This window comes from Argopecten irradians, chromosome 15 (genome assembly GCF_041381155.1).
Source record: "Argopecten irradians isolate NY chromosome 15, Ai_NY, whole genome shotgun sequence".
NCBI lineage: Eukaryota > Metazoa > Mollusca > Bivalvia > Pectinida > Pectinidae > Argopecten > Argopecten irradians.
The window spans coordinates 13,277,717-13,300,579 of record NC_091148.1 but is presented as its reverse complement, the minus strand read 5'-3'; the positions used below and the strand labels follow the sequence as shown (position 1 = coordinate 13,300,579).

Here is a 22,863-nt window from a genome sequence, read left to right as displayed (position 1 = left end):
TTCCAGTTTTTCATAAAACAAGAGAGAATCTTCACCTCTAATTGACCGTATGGTACATCTCTCCAGAAAATACACCCAATACCGTATTCGACCCAGTAAGCGCCCAAACCTCTTTTTAACGCCTCATTTTCACTGATCTTGAATTAAATGCAGAATAAAAATATTGCTACAAAGATGAAAAGAAATTGTTTCTGTATTTGATTTCTTTTACAAAATGATTTATTTGGCTTATATTATGAAATAATGCTATGAAAGGCTAATCCAAAATTGATTCAATTAAACGCCTCATCATTTTTACAACTTTTCTAATCGTACTAAGCACTTATTGGGCCGATACTGGTATTTAAAATTCCTTTTCTTTATAAAAAGAGAGAATTTTCACCGCTAATGTGAGGTATCTCCCTCAACATCTGAGGACACCTGAACACATGTAGGCCTATAGTGTATAGCTGTATCTACAGGCTACATCACTGACGGGATATATGCTAGTGAACAGAAATACACATATGTATTACAGGTATATGCAAAGTTGCTCAAGATGATGCAGCAACTTTGCCGAGAAATTTCCAGTCATTTCATTTTCACAACAAACAGAAAATTTGGATTGTACATTTTTTGACTGGAAAATAAAGGGCTTCACCTTGACACATAAATTTTATACTGATGATCATGTAATACACTTACTGGGGGGTGTCTTTTTCCCTCTGTTGTAGAATGGCGAGGACGCGGTCTGCATCCAGACGTAATCGTGCTGTCTTCTTCTCATCGTCAAATTTAACTAGCATATACTCAACCTAAACAGATATTGGGCCATTATTAGCTAAATATTTGATTAATCATTTAAAATAAGATTGTGATTCAAGAATATTTGTGCATAACATCAAGAGTATTAAAGTAAAATAAAAGTGAAAATCAAAATATATAACCTCCCTAAAAATACATGTGTACACAGACAACAATCTAACTACACATGTCTACACAGACAACAATCTGACTACACATGTCTACACAGACAACAATCTAACTACACATGTCTACACAGACAACAATCTAACTACACATGTCTACACAGACAACAATCTGACTACACATGTCTACACAGACAACAATCTAACTACACATGTCTACACAGACAACAATCTAACTACACATGTCTACACAGACAACAGTCTAACTATACATGTCTACAATGCTACACACTCTACTTACATGTCTACACAGACAACAATCTAACTACACATGTCTACACAGACAACAATCTACTACACATGTTACACAGACAACAATCTATACACATGTCTACACAGACAACAATCTGACTACACATCACATGTCTACACAGACACACAATCTAACTACACATGTCTACACAGACAACAATCTAACTACACATGTCTACACAGACAACAATCTGACTACATCATGTCTACACAGACAACAATCTGACTACACATGTCTACACAGACAACAATCTACTACACATGTCTACACAGACAACAATCTAACTACTACACATGTCTACACAGACAACAATCTAACTACACATGTCTACACAGACAACAATCTATCTACACATGTCTACACAGACAACAATCTAACTACACATGTCTACACAGACAACAATCTAACTACACATGTCTACACAGACAACAATCTAACTACACATGTCTACACAGACAACAATCTGAACTACACATGTCTACACAGACAACAATCTAACTACACATGTCTACACAGACAACAATCTAACTACACATGTCTACACAGACAACAATCTAACTACACATGTCTACACAGACAAACAATCTAACTACTACAACAATGTCTACACAGACAACAATCTGACTACACATGTCTACACAGACAACAATCTAACTACACATGTCTACACAGACAACAATCTGACTACACATGTCTACACAGACAACAATCTGACTACACATGTCTACACAGACAACAATCTAACTACACATGTCTACACAGACAACAATCTAACTACACATGTCTACACAGACAACAATCTAACTACACATGTCTACACAGACAACAATCTAACTACACATGTCTACACAGACAACAATCTAACTACACATGTCTACACAGACAACAATCTAACTACACATGTCTACACAGACAACAATCTAACTACACATGTCTACACAGACAACAATCTAACTACACATGTCTACACAGACAACAATCTAACTACACATGTCTACACAGACAACAATCTGACTACACATGTCTACACAGACAACAATCTAACTACACATGTCTACACAGACAACAATCTAACTACACATGTCTACACAGACAACAATCTGACTACACATGTCTACACAGACAACAATCTAACTACACATGTCTACACAGACAACAATCTGACTACACATGTCTACACAGACAACAATCTGACTACACATGTCTACACAGACAACAATCTAACTACACATGTCTACACAGACAACAATCTAACTACACATATCTACAGACAACAATCTAACTACACATGTCTACACAGACAACACTCTAACTACACATGTCTACACAGACAACAATCTACCTACACATGTGATGTCTACACAGACAACAATCTAACTACACAGACAACAATCTAACTACACAGACAACACTCTAACTACACATGTCTACACAGACAACAATCTAACTACACATATCTACAGACAACAATCTAACTACACATGTCTACACAGACAACAATCTAACTACACATGTCTACACAGACAACAATCTAACTACACATGTCTACACAGACAACAATCTAACTACACATGTCTACACAGACAACAATCTAACTACACATGTCTACACAGACAACAATCTAACTACACATGTCTACACAGAAAACAGTCTAACTACATAACATATGTCTACATACACCACTCTTACTTCACATGTCTACACAGACAACAATCTAACTACACATGTCTACACAGACAACAATCTAACTACACATGTCTACACAGACAACAATCTGAACTACACATGTCTACACAGACAACAATCTAACTACTACACATGTCTACACAGACAACAATCTAACTACACATGTCTACACAGACAACAATCTAACTACACATGTCTACACAGACAACAATCTGACTACATATGTCTACACAGACAACAATCTAACTACACATGTCTACACAGACAACAATCTAACTACACATGTCTACACAGACAACAATCTAACTACACATGTCTACACAGACAACAATCTGACTACACATGTCTACACAGACAACAATCTGACTACACATGTCTACACAGACAACAATCTAACTACACATGTCTACACAGACAACAATCTAACTACACATGTCTACACAGACAACAATCTGACTACACATGTCTACACAGACAACAATCTAACTACACATGTCTACACAGACAACAATCTAACTACACATGTCTACACAGACAACAATCTACAATCTAACACACACATGTGATGTCTACACAGACAACAATCTAACATACTACACAGACAACAATCTAACTACACACAGAACAACACTCTAACTACACACATGTCTACACAGACAACAATCTAACTACACATATCTACACAGACAACAATCTAACTACACATGTCTACACAGACAACACTCTGACTACACATGTCTACACAGACAACAATCTACCTACACATTGATGTCTACACAGACAACAATCTAAACACATACACAGACAACAATCTAACAACATACACAGACAACAATCTAACTACACATGTCTACACAGACAACAATCTAACTACACATGTCTACACAGACAACAATCTAACTACACATGTCTACACAGACAACAATCTAACTACACATGTCTACACAGACAACAATCTAACTACACATATCTACAGACAACAATCTAACTACACATGTCTACACAGACAACAATCTAACTACACATGTTCTACACAGACAACAATCTAACTACACATGTCTACACAGACAACAATCTGACTACACATGTCTACACAGACAACAATCTAACTACACATGTCTACACAGACAACAATCTAACTACTACACACGGCGTCTCCAGACTCTATATGTTCAAGAGCCTCGTGTAGTGGTCTTTGGCCTCTCGTTATTAAATTAGACTGTAAACTCGAGCTTTGTATTATAACAGTGACGTTTATGAATAAGTTGTGGAATTGATGATATTTTTGGCACAACGATAAGCATGTATAACGATGATAGAAAGCTATGTATATTTAGCTGATAAGAAAAAAATTTAAGGTGAACTTTTAAAATGACAATCAGCTATGTACCTATTTGTACACGACACACGTGCACGTGTGTGTGTGTGTTGCCTGTTGGAGGTGGGTCTTGCATAAACCCATACCATCTTCCCACTGCTTTACCGGATTAAAGCACCCTACAGGCCTATCCATTAATACCACAAACTCTCACTTTCCTTTATAGACGAGAATGTCAATCAGCAGAGATATGTAGACTTTTTACATTGATTACACATGTGTACACGTACCTCATCGCCCCAGTACAACACATCCTTCTTGATATCCTTCAGCTTTCTGTACTGATTTATAAACTGTCGAATGCCATGCTTCCGTACATGGTCTGCATTTTTCTTTGTGTCCTCCCAGCTAAGCGGGGATCCCTCCGACAGCAACCCCATATTTTATTAACGTTATAATGTTGGGCCTATTGCAGAGTGTCAGAAAGCGTAACGGTGCTTGCTTAAATGTTTATATAGTTATACGAACGTTAACGGTTGTCGCTGCTCACACCGAGCACCTGTATGTCGGTTAGCAGATCACGCAGACAACGACCGTATTATCCAGGCTACTCTTTCTGCGTAATATCTAAACCGGATAACACTGTCGTCCCGGATTATCTATTTCTTTTTTTTTTATTACGGATCTGGCAGGTGTGGACAATATGATATTTAGATATATTTCTAGAAAATTAAGGAACGTTGGGACATTTCGTCATATCACGTGGCCAATAAAATGTTGGCACTGTTCCAATTCTGACCATTCCAGTTTTTCACTCTGAATCAATTCATGCATTTTGTAATTGTGTTTGACGCTACAAAGAGCAGAAAATACAAATGCAGACCTACCTTTTAACTCATTCGTGACTTTTTTTTCGAAGGACCTTACTAAATGTCGAATTATATACGTAGACAAGCTAGTTATATCTAAACGTACATTTCTCTGTCACTCTATAATATGTTAATGTAAAGAAATTTTGCCCAGTCATCGATCAGGTTCAGCAAATTTCATCAGAAAAATATATCAGAAACATACAATATATATATATATATATATATATAAGTGTATATGATAAATTTAAAGAAAAATCCTTACGGACGAAATCTATAAGAAATAAAAACAATAACGACTGACTAGTGAGCGCTTTCGCCCCATTCAAGTAAGTTCTTAAAGCGCTCACTAGTCAGTCGTTATTGTTTTTATTTCTTATAAGTATATATATATATATATGTATTTATACACGAAGATGAAGCTTACAATTAAATCATGTTAAAGATGCTCCACCGCCGACAGAGCATAAATGATACTGATAATTTGAACAGTAATTGGTGTTCAATCGTGCACATATTCATGTCTAATTAAAGGCCCACTACCTTTCCGAAACGACTTTTAATTTTTTAAATGGGAATCTGTGGCGTAGGAAGATGAAACGTGAAACCCCCGCCGTCGCCACACCTTCAAGAGGAGATTAATTCAACTCCCAACCATATATGCTTTATGTACATTTTTCATATATCATTAAATTTAATCATTGTACACATTTAGGTTTCATTGATTTATGTGATATTATATATTAATGAGTTAATGATATACAATTAAAACATTTTCATGAACGTAGATCTATCCGGTATTTTGTGGGAAGTAGAGTTGAAGAGATTAAACGCTGGCAGATGAGAAATGTTCACACATTCGCAGTAATTAGGGCTATTGTGTATACTCGTAGTGTTAGAGTTGCTTAGGGGTAATTAAGAATATGAAATAAACCTGCCAGACGTATTAATTGTTTAGACATGTCAATAACTTGTCCAGCTCTAGGGGTAAACGGTACAGGGTTAACCACTCCCACTTGATTGGTTGTTTGACCAATGGAAATAGTTTTATGCTGTATGTTGTCAATTGTGTTAATTTTGTATAAATACGAATGTTTTAGAAAATTATGTTAGATTTCGGATCACAGTAGTGACCGTCTCACGTAAAATACTGTAGTTAATTTGGACAACGTATCGGTACCATATTGGATGATTAATTTTACCTATACTGTACTTGAGGACTTTTGTGTGTAATGTATATTCTTGGACTTATGTATTGTGGATAATTCCTTGATAATAGACCAGGAAAGACAGTGCTAAATTATCGTAAATAAAAGATTCAGTAACAGAATTTCGGTGTCGTCTCCTCATTGTCATTCACCCTGTGACAATTTGGTGTGAGAACCGGTTTCTGCACTTTTTAGCTGCAGACCGATCTTCGTACTCTCCGAAAAGCAAAGCGATTGAAGAGGATATTCCCCAGGTTTCTACAACAATGGATCAAGCTCACAGGAGACATGGAGTTGTGCAATACAGTGGTGTTAAAACTTTTGTGAATGGATCTTGTACAAAGTGTGGAGGGATTTTTACACAAGGACACTTGAGTGTGTGTCCTGCCAAACAGTCCCACTGCTACACTTGTGGACGCATAGGACACTATGCAAGACTATGTTTCCATACGAAACCCAGTGGCTTCCAAAAACGAGTCATTCACAACATCACCAGCATCAACCAGGACGGAAACCAACAACTACATGTACGCACCAAGTCCAGCTCCAAACGACGCCGCGATAAGAAAAGGATTCAGACCTACAGACAACGCCAGCGTCTTCAAGGTATTCTTCCTTTCGCCTCTTTGTCAGACGAAGACTTCCCGTGTGCATCAGTTGATCGTAATAAGGACGTTCATCAATCTATGATATCCAAAATTTTGATTGTATCAAAACGGTGTGCATTTCTCGAAAAAGAAAATAAAGACCTTAATGACAAACTACGTAATTGTTTAACCAAATACACCGAACTCCAAAGCATCCACGACCTTGATAAAAGAACTCTTGATGTGGTGAAAACCGAAAGTCAAAAACTCGAAGACTCGTTTCATTTTCAAACAAATATCGTCACTGCACAGGCTCATCACATTAAGGAAAAAGATGAATGTATTCAAAGGCTGCAAGATCGAATTAACTTTTATGAGGAAAAAGAAACCCGACAACATTCGGGTACATCATATGGTGCAGCAGCAGCAGTATCCGCAAACCGTCTTCAGGACCGGTCATGTGAGGTCCCCAAAAGGGACAATCCCCGCGGACGTGGTCGACAACAGCGACGGGGCGGTCAGTCACGCGGACGGTACCGGTAACAACTTTAATAAAGAACTAATGTGAATAACTCTTTCGACTTTGGACCTTCCATGGACATTCAGTAATATTACTATATTTTCATTCTATTTTTTCATAATATGTCAAAACGTTGGACTCGGATTCAGAAAAGTTTGCAGGAGCAAACAAGATTTTACACGGTGGGCAAGTGTGACAAGGGTCACATTTAGGTTTCATTGATTTATGTGATATTATATATTAATGAGTTAATGATATACAATTAAAACATTTTCATGAACGTAGATCTATCCGGTATTTTGTGGGAAGTAGAGTTGAAGAGATTAAACGCTGGCAGATGAGAAATGTTCACACATTCGCAGTAATTAGGGCTATTGTGTATACTCGTAGTGTTAGAGTTGCTTAGGGGTAATTAAGAATATGAAATAAACCTGCCAGACGTATTAATTGTTTAGACATGTCAATAACTTGTCCAGCTCTAGGGGTAAACGGTACAGGGTTAACCACTCCCACTTGATTGGTTGTTTGACCAATGGAAATAGTTTTATGCTGTATGTTGTCAATTGTGTTAATTTTGTATAAATACGAATGTTTTAGAAAATTATGTTAGATTTCGGATCACAGTAGTGACCGTCTCACGTAAAATACTGTAGTTAATTTGGACAACGTATCGGTACCATATTGGATGATTAATTTTACCTATACTGTACTTGAGGACTTTTGTGTGTAATGTATATTCTTGGACTTATGTATTGTGGATAATTCCTTGATAATAGACCAGGAAAGACAGTGCTAAATTATCGTAAATAAAAGATTCAGTAACAGAATTTCGGTGTCGTCTCCTCATTGTCATTCACCCTGTGACATATCATTAGATTTAAAGGGCCACTACCTTTCCGAAACGGCTTTTAATTTTTGAAATAGGAATGTAAAACGAGATCAATAATTTTGTAGAGTCGGAGGATTTATTAACTATACGTTTACTAGCACACTTATCATCACCTTCAGAACTGTTTAATTAGAATAAATAAAATGTTAATTTTCATAACGCGGGTCGTTTTATGTTTCCCGCCGTCGTCCTAAATGCCGCGCGGTAGTTGATTATCACTGCGCTAGACGGCAAAACAGCAAAATGAATCTCCACTGTTATCGTACATTAGACAGGAAATCTTGCATATGTTTCGTGTTGTAACCTCATCTTAAGCCATCGATATATATTTTTCTTTTGTTATTAATGTTTTTAAGAAACCTTTAAATTTTGCTCCGGAAAGGTAGTGGGCCTTTAATCATTGTACACATATATAGACAGTGTGGTCGCTAAAAGGAAATTAACGAATACGCAAATTGGCCAAATTAGCGTGTGAGCGTCGAAGGCGCGAGATTTTGGTGTTTTAGGGGTCTGAGGGTGACCCCCGGGAAAAAATATTGTAATTTAGAATGGCTGAGATGAGTTTTACAATGCATTTTGATGAATTTGCGAGCGCCCAAAGGCGCGAGAATTTGGTGTTAGGGGGGTCCGGGGGGTCTCCCCTGGAAAAATATACGATTTAGAATGGCTGAGATGAGTTTTACGATGCATTTTAATGATTATAAAGCGTTCTAACATGGTAATTTTTCGATATAAAGCTACCTGCATTTAGAAATGATAATTGTGTCGTCAAAAAATTTTGCAACTCTACTCGATCTGAATATACCGGCTTCACACCATCGGCACATTGTTGTGTAACATAAAAAATGAATTAATTGTCTCGCTAAGACATAAACAAATTGATCTTTTAAGAGACATTTTTTAAATAGTACATAGAATCCCTTGATGGACATTTTTAGCCTAGTTCGTTTGTATTGAATTTTTACTATTTAAGGAAATGCGCCGCGCAGCGGAAAATTTTCTAGATTAATGAAGTATGAAAAATGTGCAGGAGGACCCTTATTTCTTTCAAATAAGCATTTTTAGAAAATTTCAGTCGGCGAAAATGGGGGGGGGGGCAAAAAGACATGTTCGCTTCCTACGCCCCTGGGAATGTAAAACAAGATCGATAACTTTGTAGAGTCCTAAAAATTATTAACATACCGTTAATACTACATCTATCATCACCTTCTGAACGATTTGATTAAAATAAATAAAATGTTTATTTTCATAACGCGGGTCGTATTATGTTTCCCGCCGTCGTCCTAAATACCGCGCGGTAGTTGACTATCACTGTGCCAGACGGCATAACAGCGAATTGAATCTCCACTGTTTTCATATATTACGCAGGCAATCTTGCATAAGTTTGGTGTCGTAACCTTATTTTAGATCATCGGTATGCATTTTCTGGTGTTATTAATGTTTTTTTAAGAAACCTTTATATTTTGCTCCGGAAAGGTAATGGGCCTTTAATCAGTACTTCATATATATAGGATATAGTGCCACGGATTTTTTTCGGGATGCAATTAATTATTTTTAATATTTCTAACTTGAAGTAAAATTAGAAGCTTATACTGTTCAATGGTGGTAATGTGTAAAGTAAGTAACTTTTGTAACTGAAGAAAAATACTAAATCGTCTGCTCCTATTTTTGATAGTGAAAAAATACTATTTGTCAGCGGTGGAGCATCTTTAAATATTTGCATCGTTATATATGTATTTTATTCGTAACACATTTGAGTGTACCTTTACATGTCTACGCGTTTTCATGTATAATAACTGTACTGAACTAACACTCCGCAACACACTGGCCTAACACTATGATTAGAAAAGGTGGAAATTACCTCTAGCGCAAAGCAACATTTACGTACATGTGCATGTAGTTCTAGGTGACCGTGAACCTGCTACACTACTCACCCCTTTCAAATGCCTTGAACACAAACCAACACGAGCCTAGACAAAGCCCTCACAGGCCTGTATCAAAAACTGCAGGTCCGTCAGGATTTACACTTGAAATAATGACTTTAACCAACGGTCGAACCGGTTGTTCCGAATAAACGGAAACGGCCCTGGGTTCCATGATTTCCAACGAAGCCTCAATATCCTATAGTTTACACTTAGAATGATCTACGGCACCAAATGAAATATGTCGAGAGTGTTGTGGGGCTCTAACCAATGACCTCGGATTTACTGCGCTGCTTTACCGATTGAGCTACATGGAGAGGGAAATTCACTCAAGCGTGAAGCTAGAAGGCGACAGTACTACCACTGTGATCTGAGAACGAGTTAAAGTTTATAAAAAAAATCGACAAATCAGTCATTCACATTTTTTGACGATTTAGGGGTATCGATTAAAAACCCCAACTGTTGCAGTAAAAATTCGTATTCTATGATGGGTCCAAATGATATTTATTAACTGTAACTAATTATCAGATCCCTGTGGTCAGTATTCTTTACGTCTAAAAATATAAACTTTATTTATTTTACATCGATTACGAAACAAGTTATACAACTTATGCAAATCACTCTCGATGGCCGGATGTAAGCGCGAGGGATCTTATATTAGTGTGGGAGGCAATCTAAATTAAAATTAGACTTGTAATTCCGCTCCCACTACGATACTCTACGTTACGCTCCATTGAAGCGTAACGTAGAGTATCGTAGTGGGAGCGGAATTACAAGTCTAATTTTAATTAGATTGGTGTGGGAGGAAAACCGGAGTGCCCGGAGAAAACCCACGTGATCTGGCAGGTGACCCCTAACCTTTTCACGTCCGTGCCGAGGATCGAACCTCGGCCAGCTAGCTAGGTGAAATGCGAGTGGCTTAACCACTACACAACTTACTTATTTTCTTGCGATACTTTGTAACGTTTATTAACCTAGTCCATTTTCGATTGTTTTGTATGACTGGTCGGACATAGTTGTACGTTTTATAAATTTAAGACGGATCTGGTGATTTCAGATTTTTAGACGAGCCTTGCAGGTTCGTCAAGATTTATGCTTGAAATATATATCATAATGACTTAACTAACAGTCGACCCACAGGCGCTTGCTAATCATCTGGGCCTAACCCACAGGCGCTTGCTAATCATCTGGGCCTATATAATAATACAACGTTGTTGTAAAACCATATATTGAGTTAAACTTTTTACAGCAGTTTTATATCATATATTGGCCTATATGATCTGCAAGCCCCTGTGGGTCGAACCGGTTGTTCACAATAACGACCTATATTTGTTATCATAAACGGAAGAACAATTGCTGTGGGATCAAAGCATACGGTAGCCCGAGATACTCTGGCCTTGACACCAGACTTAGACATTATGACAGATAGATATCTGTTTTATATGGCAAGCCAAGTTACTTTTTATTCTTTTATTCCGATATCGAATTGAATTTCCGATATCGGAATAAGAATTCTCGATATCAGAAATTCAATTCCGATATCGGTAATTCTAATTCCGATATCAGATATCGGAAATTCTAATTCTGATATCGGAATTAGAACAAAAATTCTTGATATCAGAAATTCTAATTCCGATATCGGAAATTCTAATTCCGATATCGGGAATTAGAACATTCATTTTCCGATATCGGAAATTCAATTTCCGATATCGGAAATTCTCTCTACTCATTATTTGCATTGCAGATTATACTTCATTTCCGATATCGGAAATTGAATTCTCGATATCGGAAATTGAAATACCGATATCGGAAATAGAATTTATCAGAATTTGTTTTCTTATTTCCGATATGGGAATTAAATTTTCCGATATCGAAATTAGAATTTCTGATATCGGAATTAGAATTTCCGATATCAAAAATTAATAATGAATTCCCGATGGAAATAATCGGAAATTAGAATTTCTGATATCGGACCCGTTATGGAAATTGGAATAAAAAGTAACGGGCCATAGTTTTAAGGCCAGGTGCTATATCAAAACGTGGAATAAGCCGACACCGTTTGGTATTCAGATTCAGAATGACCACCGAGAAGCACCACTAACCTTAGTCTATTCAACAAATGAATATTATATCTACCCAAATATAGCAATCCGTCGAGAATAAAGGTGATTTGCATACTACGAGAAAATGGCGACGACGACGAGGGAAATTTAAAGTTGCGGAAAAGAAACTACTGTGTTGACACAATAGAACGTGCATGCGTGATGAAATGGATGGCTATGAGTAGATAAATTATTCCTTGTTGAAAAGACCAAGGTAAATGGCGATTCTCGGTGGTAATATTTTTGTATGTAGTCTAAATCAGAGATGAACTAGCCCGATACCAAACATTGTCGGCTTATTCCACGTTTTGATATAGCACTGCGCTCTGGCCCTAAACCAGACATCTATCTGTCATAATGTCTTAGTCTCGTGTCAGGACCAGAGTATCTCGGGCTAGGCATACGGCTACGCTCTACATCTAAAACTTTATTTTATATTTGTGTCCAGACTAAAATGATTTCGTACGACTTTTAACAACTTTAAATCATAAGCTTAAAGCACCAAACTGTTAACCATACAATATTTTAATCTGATGGGGCCTTGAACTTGAATACACCCGTGCATTTGTTTGGCCTAGCAATGAGCGTTCGAAATTAACACCTGTCCGTCTACCCGTGACCGGCAATTTTTTTCCCACTTAGCTGGTCCTTTGACCGGCAACTTTTTGGTCCATAGACGATACACAAAACTAAAAAATAGCAGTAGATTTTTTTTAGCGATTCGACGATTTTATTTTACACCCAGACACATTATAATGTGTAACATGAGGGATAAAACAAATCCAAATGTATAGGCGTGACAGGATGGACAAGTATATGTACATAACATTAAGACATTATTATATAACAATTACTCTCAACATTTATACATTTCACATGTATGAAACACAAAGTATAACTATTTCATTCATGGTTTAATAAGAAAAAAAACTAAATGATAAATGTAGAATATTTTGATTTTATAGTAGCATCATTATTACGATAATAGTAGAGGATTAAGTTTTTTAATAAAAAGGGAAAGTCCATTTAGGACACTCTTATTACAAACTGATATCAAACCTTTCATCTTTTCATTGTAGAATGGTTAAAAATCAAACTGTACAAAACAAATTTTCGTAATATTATGGTTTGCAGTCAACTTTGTTGAGAGTGCGCGATACCAATCCGAATATGCGGATGTATTTTAAATGTTAATAAAACTATTACTTTGCTAGTTATTATAAAACCTACAAGGATGAATTGTAACTTTGTTAGGACAAATAGCTTTCAGACAGGGCCAGTAAATTTCAGGGTCAGTCGGTGTGTCATTTTCATTTGTGACCCGTTTTCAAGTGTGACCTGTAGCACTATGTAATACTTGGACTAGACTAAGACTTTTATCGATCTGTACCGCAATACTATCTAACATTTAATGGATATATGACAGAATTACATTTCAGATGTATAGTTTTTGGGGAAGAAATCGTGATTTAGTATCTCTAAATCGAGAAGCTACATTAGTGTGATAAAGAGCAAAAATAAACCAATTGGAGAAGGACAAAATCCTACAGGGAGAACATTTCTTACAATGTATGTAGACGATCATGTCTGAGCAATTGACTGACAACTCTGATTACGTGTTTTAATTAACGCAGTTTTACGGTATTTTACCTATATGACAATAATGTATTGTGGTGGTCATGCTTCATTTGTTTCCTTCGTATTTGTGCTAATTCGTTGTTGTTTTTATTTTCTCATGTGCATCGTATATAATGTAACTCTACAGTTGACTCTACAATACACTATATCAAAACTATTGTATACTACATGTATATTGCATTATAGTATATATGTATACATGTACCTGCAATATATAGTATATATGTATACATGTACCTGCAATATTTTTATATTATTGCATTCTTTTGAGGGCACTATGGTCTCATAGTGTTGTCGAGGGATGGCATAGTGCCCGAGTCGGAGCCGAGCCGGAGCCAAGCCGGAGTACAGGATGCTATGACATCGAAAGACAACACTATGAGACCATAGTGCCCACAAAAGACAATGTTTTTACTACATAACGAATTAAAAAAAATGGCAGGACACACAAGTATGTACGATCACCAATAACAATTTATTTAAACGAGTGCGGCCACGTCAAACGCTTAAGAAATATCATGGTCGGAGGCGTCTAAATACATCTTTCCAGACAGAAATCTTTGAAAATACTCACTGCATATTTCGTTGCATGCTCAGTTCAATTTGTTATTTTGCTCTTTTGTAAATTCGTCAGCATTCAAGTTTCGAAACCGTGACATTTATGTTTTGCAAAACGTCGTCCGCACACAGCTTGTTTGCCAGTGAACAGCGACCGGTCGTTATTTTCGTTTATTACATAATTTGTTTACACCAATCTATATATGAAGAAATATAATATTTTCAACTATTACACCGACCGTTCAATAAAACCTTGTTATATTGCACGGTTCGAAGTTATATTGCACGCTCCCATGGAAACGTTATATTGCACGGCTTTAGGAACACCTCGCTGTTGTTGTCTAGTTTTGTAGAAAACCTCCGAGGAATCGCGCGTAACAGTGAGTTACGTTATTATGACGTCACAAAGGTTCACGTTCAATTTCGCGCTAGCTTTATAGATCTCGAAACAAGCACGTCATGTAGACGTTTATCGAGTAGAGGACGGACACGGCGAATGTTTTAGATCAAAAGGCTGCATGCAGGTCTAATATTGTTAAAGAAGACAATAAGACATCCCAACCGGAGTTACAACGTGACGTACGTGGTTTATACGTCAATCTTCAATAGGATTTGAAGCTTTTCCGTACAGTACGGTGCTGATGATTTTGTTAAGTGATTGTCGTATTCATTTTATAATAATATTCAACTGAAAAACTTGTGATTATGTAATAAAACAAATATTTCATGGGTTACTGTGCTCTAGTTCGTAATATTTATCCCTCGGTGATGGTAATCAACAAATATTATATTGCACTCGGCCTTCGGCCTCGTGCAATATAACATTTGTTGATTACCACCACCTCGGGTTAAATATTATGAACTAGAGCACAGTAGGCCATGAAATATTTGTATACAATATGACGTTCGTAACAAAAAGCGCGCCAAACCATGTAAAATATACAAGTATGTGTCAAAATAAAATGGTTGATAGACGTTCTGTTACATAGTGCGGTCTAAATTCTTTATGTGCTTTTCATTTTCCTAACATAATCCATGCATTTTTACAATTTTATCGAAATAACATGGAACACAACTGTTTTCAAAGTAAATTATCCTGTTAAATTAAAATTGCTTTGTGAATTTGCAAGCCGAATTTTGGCCCTGTTTTTTGCTGCAAATTTCCTGTACAATTTGCAGTAAGAATAGGCCAAAATGCCAGTCGCAAAGTCATACAGCAATTTTATTTTAATAGGATAATTTACTTTGCACAAATAATGTGTAATGGTTTTCTTTATGGACCGATTTTAACCAGTTAACGTATAATAAATTATTGTCTAATATTTTAGCACATAATTTTGTTATAAGTATCAGTTGTAAAAAATGTGTCTTGTTAGGAAGCAAAGGTTTCTTGTCAACATTTTGATTAAAACAAAGAAACGGTGTCACAAAGCGTACTTAAATGGTCCAAAAAATTATAATACTGTAAGAAAATGATAAGGAAATATAGGAAGACTGTAAATAAAGATATGTTTCATGTAGACTAAAGATATGTGTCAATAGGACTAAAGATATGTATCATGTGTAGACTAAAGATATGTATCATGTGTAGACTAAAGATATGTATCATGTGTAGACTAAAGATATGTATCATGTGTAGACTAAAGATATGTATCATGTGTAGACTAAAGATATGTATCATGTGTAGACTAAAGATATGTATCATGTGTAGACTAAAGATATGTATCATGTGTAGACTAAAGATATGATGTATCATGTGTAGACTAAAGATATGTATCATGTTTAGACTAAATATATGTATCATATGTAGACTACAGATATGTATCATGTGTAGAATAAAGATATATATCATGTGTAAACTAAAGATATGTATCATGTGTAGACTAAATATATGTATCATGTATATGTGTAGACTAAAGATATGTATCATGTTTAGACTAAAGATATATGTATCATATGTAGACTAAAATATGATATGTATCATGTGTATACTAAAGATATGTATCATGTGTAGACTAAAGATATGTATCATGTGTAGACTAAAGATATGTATCATGTGTAGACTAAAGATATGTATCATGTGTAGACTAAAGATATGTATCTATCGTCAAGACTAAAGATATGTATCATGTATCTAAAGATATGTATCATGTGTAGACTAAAGATATGTATCATGTGTAGACTAAAGATATGTATCATGTGTAGACTAAAGATATGTATATGTGTAGGGGTATTCTACCCGAGGTCACAAAATGTAGTAAAACCCGAGGCTTGCCGAGGGTTTTGCAACATTTTGTGATCCCGAGGGTAGAATATCCCTATCCTTCATATCCACTTATGAAAGAGTATTTTTCTTTCATACCTCGACCTTATTGCAATTTTACAGCTAGAATATCCCGCCATTTTGAAATAAATTCGAATAAATCCACGTCTGAAAGTCAATTTTTATACATGAAAAAATACGTGATATTTTCAACACAAATTCCGTTTGTTTGCATCTTTTATTGTAAAACCAGTTAAGTTTGTGAAAAAATGTTAAAATTTTACCGTGGAAATAGAAATTTTGTTGATGCCGTGACGTCACGAGGCTTTATTGCATGGGTAGCCATGCAATACAGCCTCAGACGGCATGAGTGTATTGCCCTAGACCAGCCAGTATTACACCCCGTAGGTATGAAAGAAAAAAGATATATATCATGTGTAGACTAAAGATATGTATCATGTGTAGATTAAAGATATATATCATGTGTAGACTAAAGATGTGTATCATGTGTAGACTAAAGATATGTATCATATGTAGACTAAAGATATGTATCATGTGTAGATTAAAGATATATATCATGTGTAGACTAAAGATGTGTATCATGTGGTAGACTAAAGATATATATCATGTGTAGACAAAAGATATCTATCATGTGTAGACTAAAGATGATGTATCATGGTTTAGACTAAAGATATGTAATCATTCAATAGACTAAAGATATTTATCACGGTGTAGACTGAAATTTATGTATCATTGTAGACTAAAGATATATATCATATTCAACTGAAAACTGGTGATCATGTGTAATACAAATATATGTCATGGGTTACTAAAGATATAGTATCATATAGACCCCTCGGTGATGGTAATCAACAAATATTATATTACACTCGGCCTTCGGCCTCGTGCAATATAACATTTGTTGATTACCATCACCCGGGTTAAATATTATGAACTAGAGCACAGTAACCCATGAAATATTTGTATAATGTATCATGTGTAGACTAAAGATATGTATCATGTGTAGACTAAAGATATGTATCATTTGTAGACTAAAGATATCTATCATGTGTAGACTAAATATATGTATCATGTGTAGACTAAAGATATGTATCATGTGTAGACTAAAGATATGTATCATGTGTAGACTAAAGATATGTATCATGTGTAGACTAAAGATATGTATCATGTGTAGACTAAAGATATGTATCATGTGTAGACTAAAGATATGTATCATGTGTAGACTAAAGATATGTATCATGTGTAGACTAAATATATGTATCATGTGTAGACTAAAGATATGTATCATGTGTAGACTAAAGATATGTATCATGTGTAGACTAAATATATGTTTCATGGCTTTGGTGTAGTCAATTTAATACATACAATGTATATGCAAAATTGGTAAAAATTCATCTAAAGATAAGATCTGAAAATTCCAAAGAAAATCATTTTTATACATTAAATATACAGACAAAGCCATACAAGGTACAGAGGACAGTGGTCAAGTTGTATTAAAAATTGGTCATTTGGGACACTAGAAAAGTAGTCTTATTAAGCAGGTGTTTTTTTACAGAGGTGGTCGCTAAGACAAGTTTCACTGTTAAATGAATATTCCTTGCGCTGAAAGAGTTGTGTACATATATACACAACTGTTTAGCAGTTAAAAATTATATATTAATCAATTCTACCATCCACATATTGGACATAATCATCCGATATAAGTGCTACACATGCATTAAATACATGCAACGCCTGCAAAGTAAAATGCTGACGAGAGAAACACATGTTACACGCTTAGTCTGCAGAAAAATATCGAGATAAATAGCTTGCTACTAACAAATGTATTTCGTTATCTCGACTGACAAATCGAGTAATATAAGTCATAAAAGTTCAAGCAATCGAAATAGATAGGTTGTTGTCAGCCAAAAATAAAGAGACATACAGCTTGCTACTTACCTTGTACAAGTGCATATCTGGACTAAAAAGATCGAGTAATAAATGTGATAATCTAGGTAATCGATCGCGAGATAAAGGTTGTTGATTGTCAGAAAATATCAAGATACATATATACAGATTGATACTTACAAGTGAATATCTTTATCTCTACTTACAATCAATCAATCGAGTAATAAAAGTCATAATAGTTCTGTAATCGAGATAAGTAGTTTGTTGTTTGCCAGAAATATTTACTGAATGAAATGATTATTGTTCTTCGACATATTGACAAGCATATCGAGCAATAATAAAACTCATAATAATTCAAATAATCGAGATAACAGAAAGGTTGTTTTTACTCAGAAGTGTTAACTGTTTATTGTTCTTACATTTTATTCCTTTTACTGCAAATCGACATACAAGGTATTGATGTTCCATCTATCTTTATACGCTGGCTAATCCTGGATAAAAATTCTTGAAGTCCTTTGGTGATTTTTCGTTAAGAATTCAGGACTGAATCTTGACGAAGAAAACAATTCAATATGTTTTGTAACTCGAATGCACTTTCGGTTTAGTAAACTAGATTCGTGAACCTCAAACCGGAAAACTCGTAATCCGGACAGTTTAGGCTGGGAACGAAGGTGTCCGGATTATCGAGGGTCCACTGTACAATCAAACGGTACAATTTGATTATAATTCATATCTTTACACTCACTACGTTTCTGAGAGGATCTGACGACATCTCATTAGGTGGTCACGTTTGTGGTGACCTTCCAAATTAACCAATCAAATGACTACCACAAAGACTAAATCATTTACAGAAATATCGGAATTACATGTATGTTAGTGTATACACAACATAGACTTACACATTTACTTGTATATGCATGATACTGACGAAATGATTGTCATTAGTTGATGAAGCCGATCGGAACAAATGATTGAAGCTGAAATACAGGTTGGTTGGTTGGTTGGTTAGGCTCGGCATCTTATAAACAGCTACTGGGGTTATTTGAGGACAGGCTCCCTTGTACTCGGTGTATTGTTTGTTAGCTGCTATATTGACTCAATAAGACTTTTAGACAGAAAATATGTCGTCTTTAGAAAAGTATTGTAGGCCGGGTACGTATATTCGTTCTTATTGTTTTAGTGAGTGCATGTATGTTTTGGGAGGCTGCGGTTTATTCGCGTCGCATCTCGTTGTGACAGCGGAACTCTTGCCATGAACTTATCTCTCGAAGAGAAGGGGAAGGGGCTATGGAATATCTTTGGCGTCAGCGATTTTTGTGCAAGTGTTGTAATACTGTTATGTGTCACAACTGACATTGACTTCCACTATAATAATTGTGGATTACGATTATTGTGCTGGGTACAGACAATCACTGAGAAGGGAGGAATGCTGGGCTTTGAAAATTTTCAAGAGACCTAATGGATGAAAAGTTAAGTTATGTGATGGCATTGTTGTATTCTCTAACACTGATTTATTACATAGGAACATATACCTTGAATCAACAAAACCCCAGAGACGAGCTTTGTGATTCTCAAACAGCTCTTGTTTGTCTTGTCTCTTGTATTTCACTGAAGGATGCCACGAAAGACAACAAACATTACAAACCACATCTGTGTAAAGGTCACCAGAACGTGACACCTAATTGGATGTTGTCAGATTATCCATGCAACGAAGTGAGAAAGCCAGAGTAAAATCCAGACATATAAAATTACAGAATGTATGCTGCTTTATCTAATAGCCATCAATTTGACATCTTCAACCTACAGTTTGTTTTGAAGTGTGTTCACCCTTTCGTACTAAAATTATGATTTTGAATGCAGATTCCAAACTTGATCAGTTCATTAAACAGTACGGGTAGAGTATTTTGTATATGTGTATTTATTTTTAGTTATCGTTCTAGACTCTCACACTTGAGTCATAATCTTTTACCCAAAGATAGATATAATAATAATTGGGGGAGAAGAGTAGCATTTTAAAAATATTTCCTTATGCATTCAAATTTATGTATTCCGCAGGGGTTAGTCTTCTCTAGGATTTTATTTTTTTGACAAGAATAAAAGGATTGGACCTCTCGCAGTTAAGGTCATTGTATGAGTGAAAGACTTGGGGTCAACAAGTGGCGCGTGACAAAGCACGGCAGTGAACGTTTGGGGATTTTATGGAAATTCATATATGCAATGGAATAGAACTCAAATCCATTTTCATTGTGGAGTCATACAATTTAAATAAATATAAAAGGGACGAAAATACAGAAGAATTCTGTTTTCATTCTGTCGTCTGCTAAACGGTCAATGCAATGGGAGAAATTGGTCTTTGACCTTTATCACGGGGTAATTGTGGTACATGTACGGGTTTTTAATTCCGTCAGAGTGGTACAACGGTATTTCAATTCCGTCAGAGCAAAATGTTAGCTACGAGTTCAATTACTTGATGTCTCACCCACAGGAGATCGCTAGTCGATATAAATACATAACCTTATACATGATATTGTGAAGTGAGTGGGGGTGTGTATTTAGGTTAAAGATTATTACTCATGTTGTTTACTGTTAAGAAAACCAGAAACAGATAAAAGACAATCGGATTGTGTTGATGATAAGGCTTAATTCAACGTCACAATATACAATTCATACCAGCTAATTGTACATGTATGTACTTGTGTATTGTTTTGTGTTATATATATATCAAGGATTAATAAGTGTGACTTACTTATAAATCCTTGCTATATTTATAGCTTTACGAAATACGAATCCCGGCGAAAAAATGTCGGCAAGTGTGTAACGGTAAAACACAAATATATACCTTTATACGTGAAACCTGTTCACGTAATCATGTACAATATTATAGAACCTTTAGAAATAATCGGGAGATTGAATATTTAAAATGGATTGTTTATTTCTCTTTAATAGTCAATCTGTTTTAAATCATCTGTCCACGACAAGGATTTACAAATACGTCCTTGGTCCACGGCTATATCTTAAATTATACTTTGCCTAAATTGCCTTATACTTAGTACATGGTGTAGATGAAGCCATGAAGAGATGATTTTAATCAGTTTGATTAGTTACATGTATTACACGTATATATCTTTTACATATATCACATGTATATATCTACGATCTGGTGAAATGTGATTATTTTTATTTCAATTTAATTCACTCCTGTTCCACTGTGATTCATATCATTCTTGATGAAATCCAAGTTTCTGCTATAATAACTTATTCATTGGTTATATTTTTTTTGCACAAATAAAAACGATACCTTAAAGCTCAAATTTAGGACCTGAACATTACAAAATATCCATGTAAATGCCGTATTGATTGGCACAATGCAGTGGCGTTTTTTAGATTTAGAGTTACTTTCTTTCGAATCACCCGTCAGTACTGACGGAGCGAAACTAAGGGAAGTAACTCTTACGTATCAGAATGACACAATGGGAGATGGTCCCGAGTTAATGGAAGCATGTTTTGTCTTAAGTTACATAACTTAAGAGGTGACTGAAGTATAGGCTCAAAAAGTCGGCATTTGTTTCGAGAAATCGGGGTCTGGTTGTTTATGTCGAGGTGAAATAGTTTGTGGTTAGAATGTTATCTGTCCGTTATAACGAAATAAAACAAGAAAATATGATTAAAAGAATAAGATAGATAATGATATCATTACACGAGGACGAAATAATCAAATCACTCATCCTTTTTTGTTTTGTTTTTTCGTTTGGTTTGTTTATTTTTTACGTCCTATTAACAGCCAGGGTCATGTAAGGACGTGCCAGGTTTGTTGGTGGAGGAAAGCCGGAGTACCCGGAGAAAAACCACCGGCCAACGGTCAGTACCTGGCAACTGCCCCACATGGGATTCGAACCCGCTTCCCAGAGGTGGAGGGCTTGTGGTAATATGTCGAGACATCTTAACCACTCGGCCACCGTGGCCCCCATCCTTTTTAATGGTGTCACTTATGGTCGCTAATGTGTCATTCATTCCTATGACATCCTATACATTATCGTATCACCAAGTCATCTTAATGGTATTATAATGGTATTGGTATTATAATGGTATTATAATGGTATTGGTATTATAATGGTATTGTATCATAATGGTATTATAATGGTATTATAATGGTATTGGTATTATAATGTTATTG

At 35.6% G+C, this 22,863-nt stretch overlaps 1 protein-coding gene across 1 annotated transcript in view; it reads right to left on the bottom strand.

The window, feature by feature from the left end:
* LOC138309702 (glutamate--cysteine ligase catalytic subunit-like) overlaps positions 1-4,749 on the bottom strand; it is a 40,836-nt gene extending 36,087 nt beyond the window's left edge. Inside the window, exons 1-2 of the mRNA XM_069250920.1 lie at positions 4,516-4,749; positions 685-794 (exon numbers count right to left, since the gene is read on the bottom strand). Of these exons, the coding sequence (XP_069107021.1) occupies positions 685-794; positions 4,516-4,665 (260 nt within the window). The 5' untranslated portion in view covers positions 4,666-4,749. The remainder of the gene's footprint in view (positions 1-684; positions 795-4,515) is intronic.
* Positions 4,750-22,863: the final 18,114 nt, after the last annotated feature.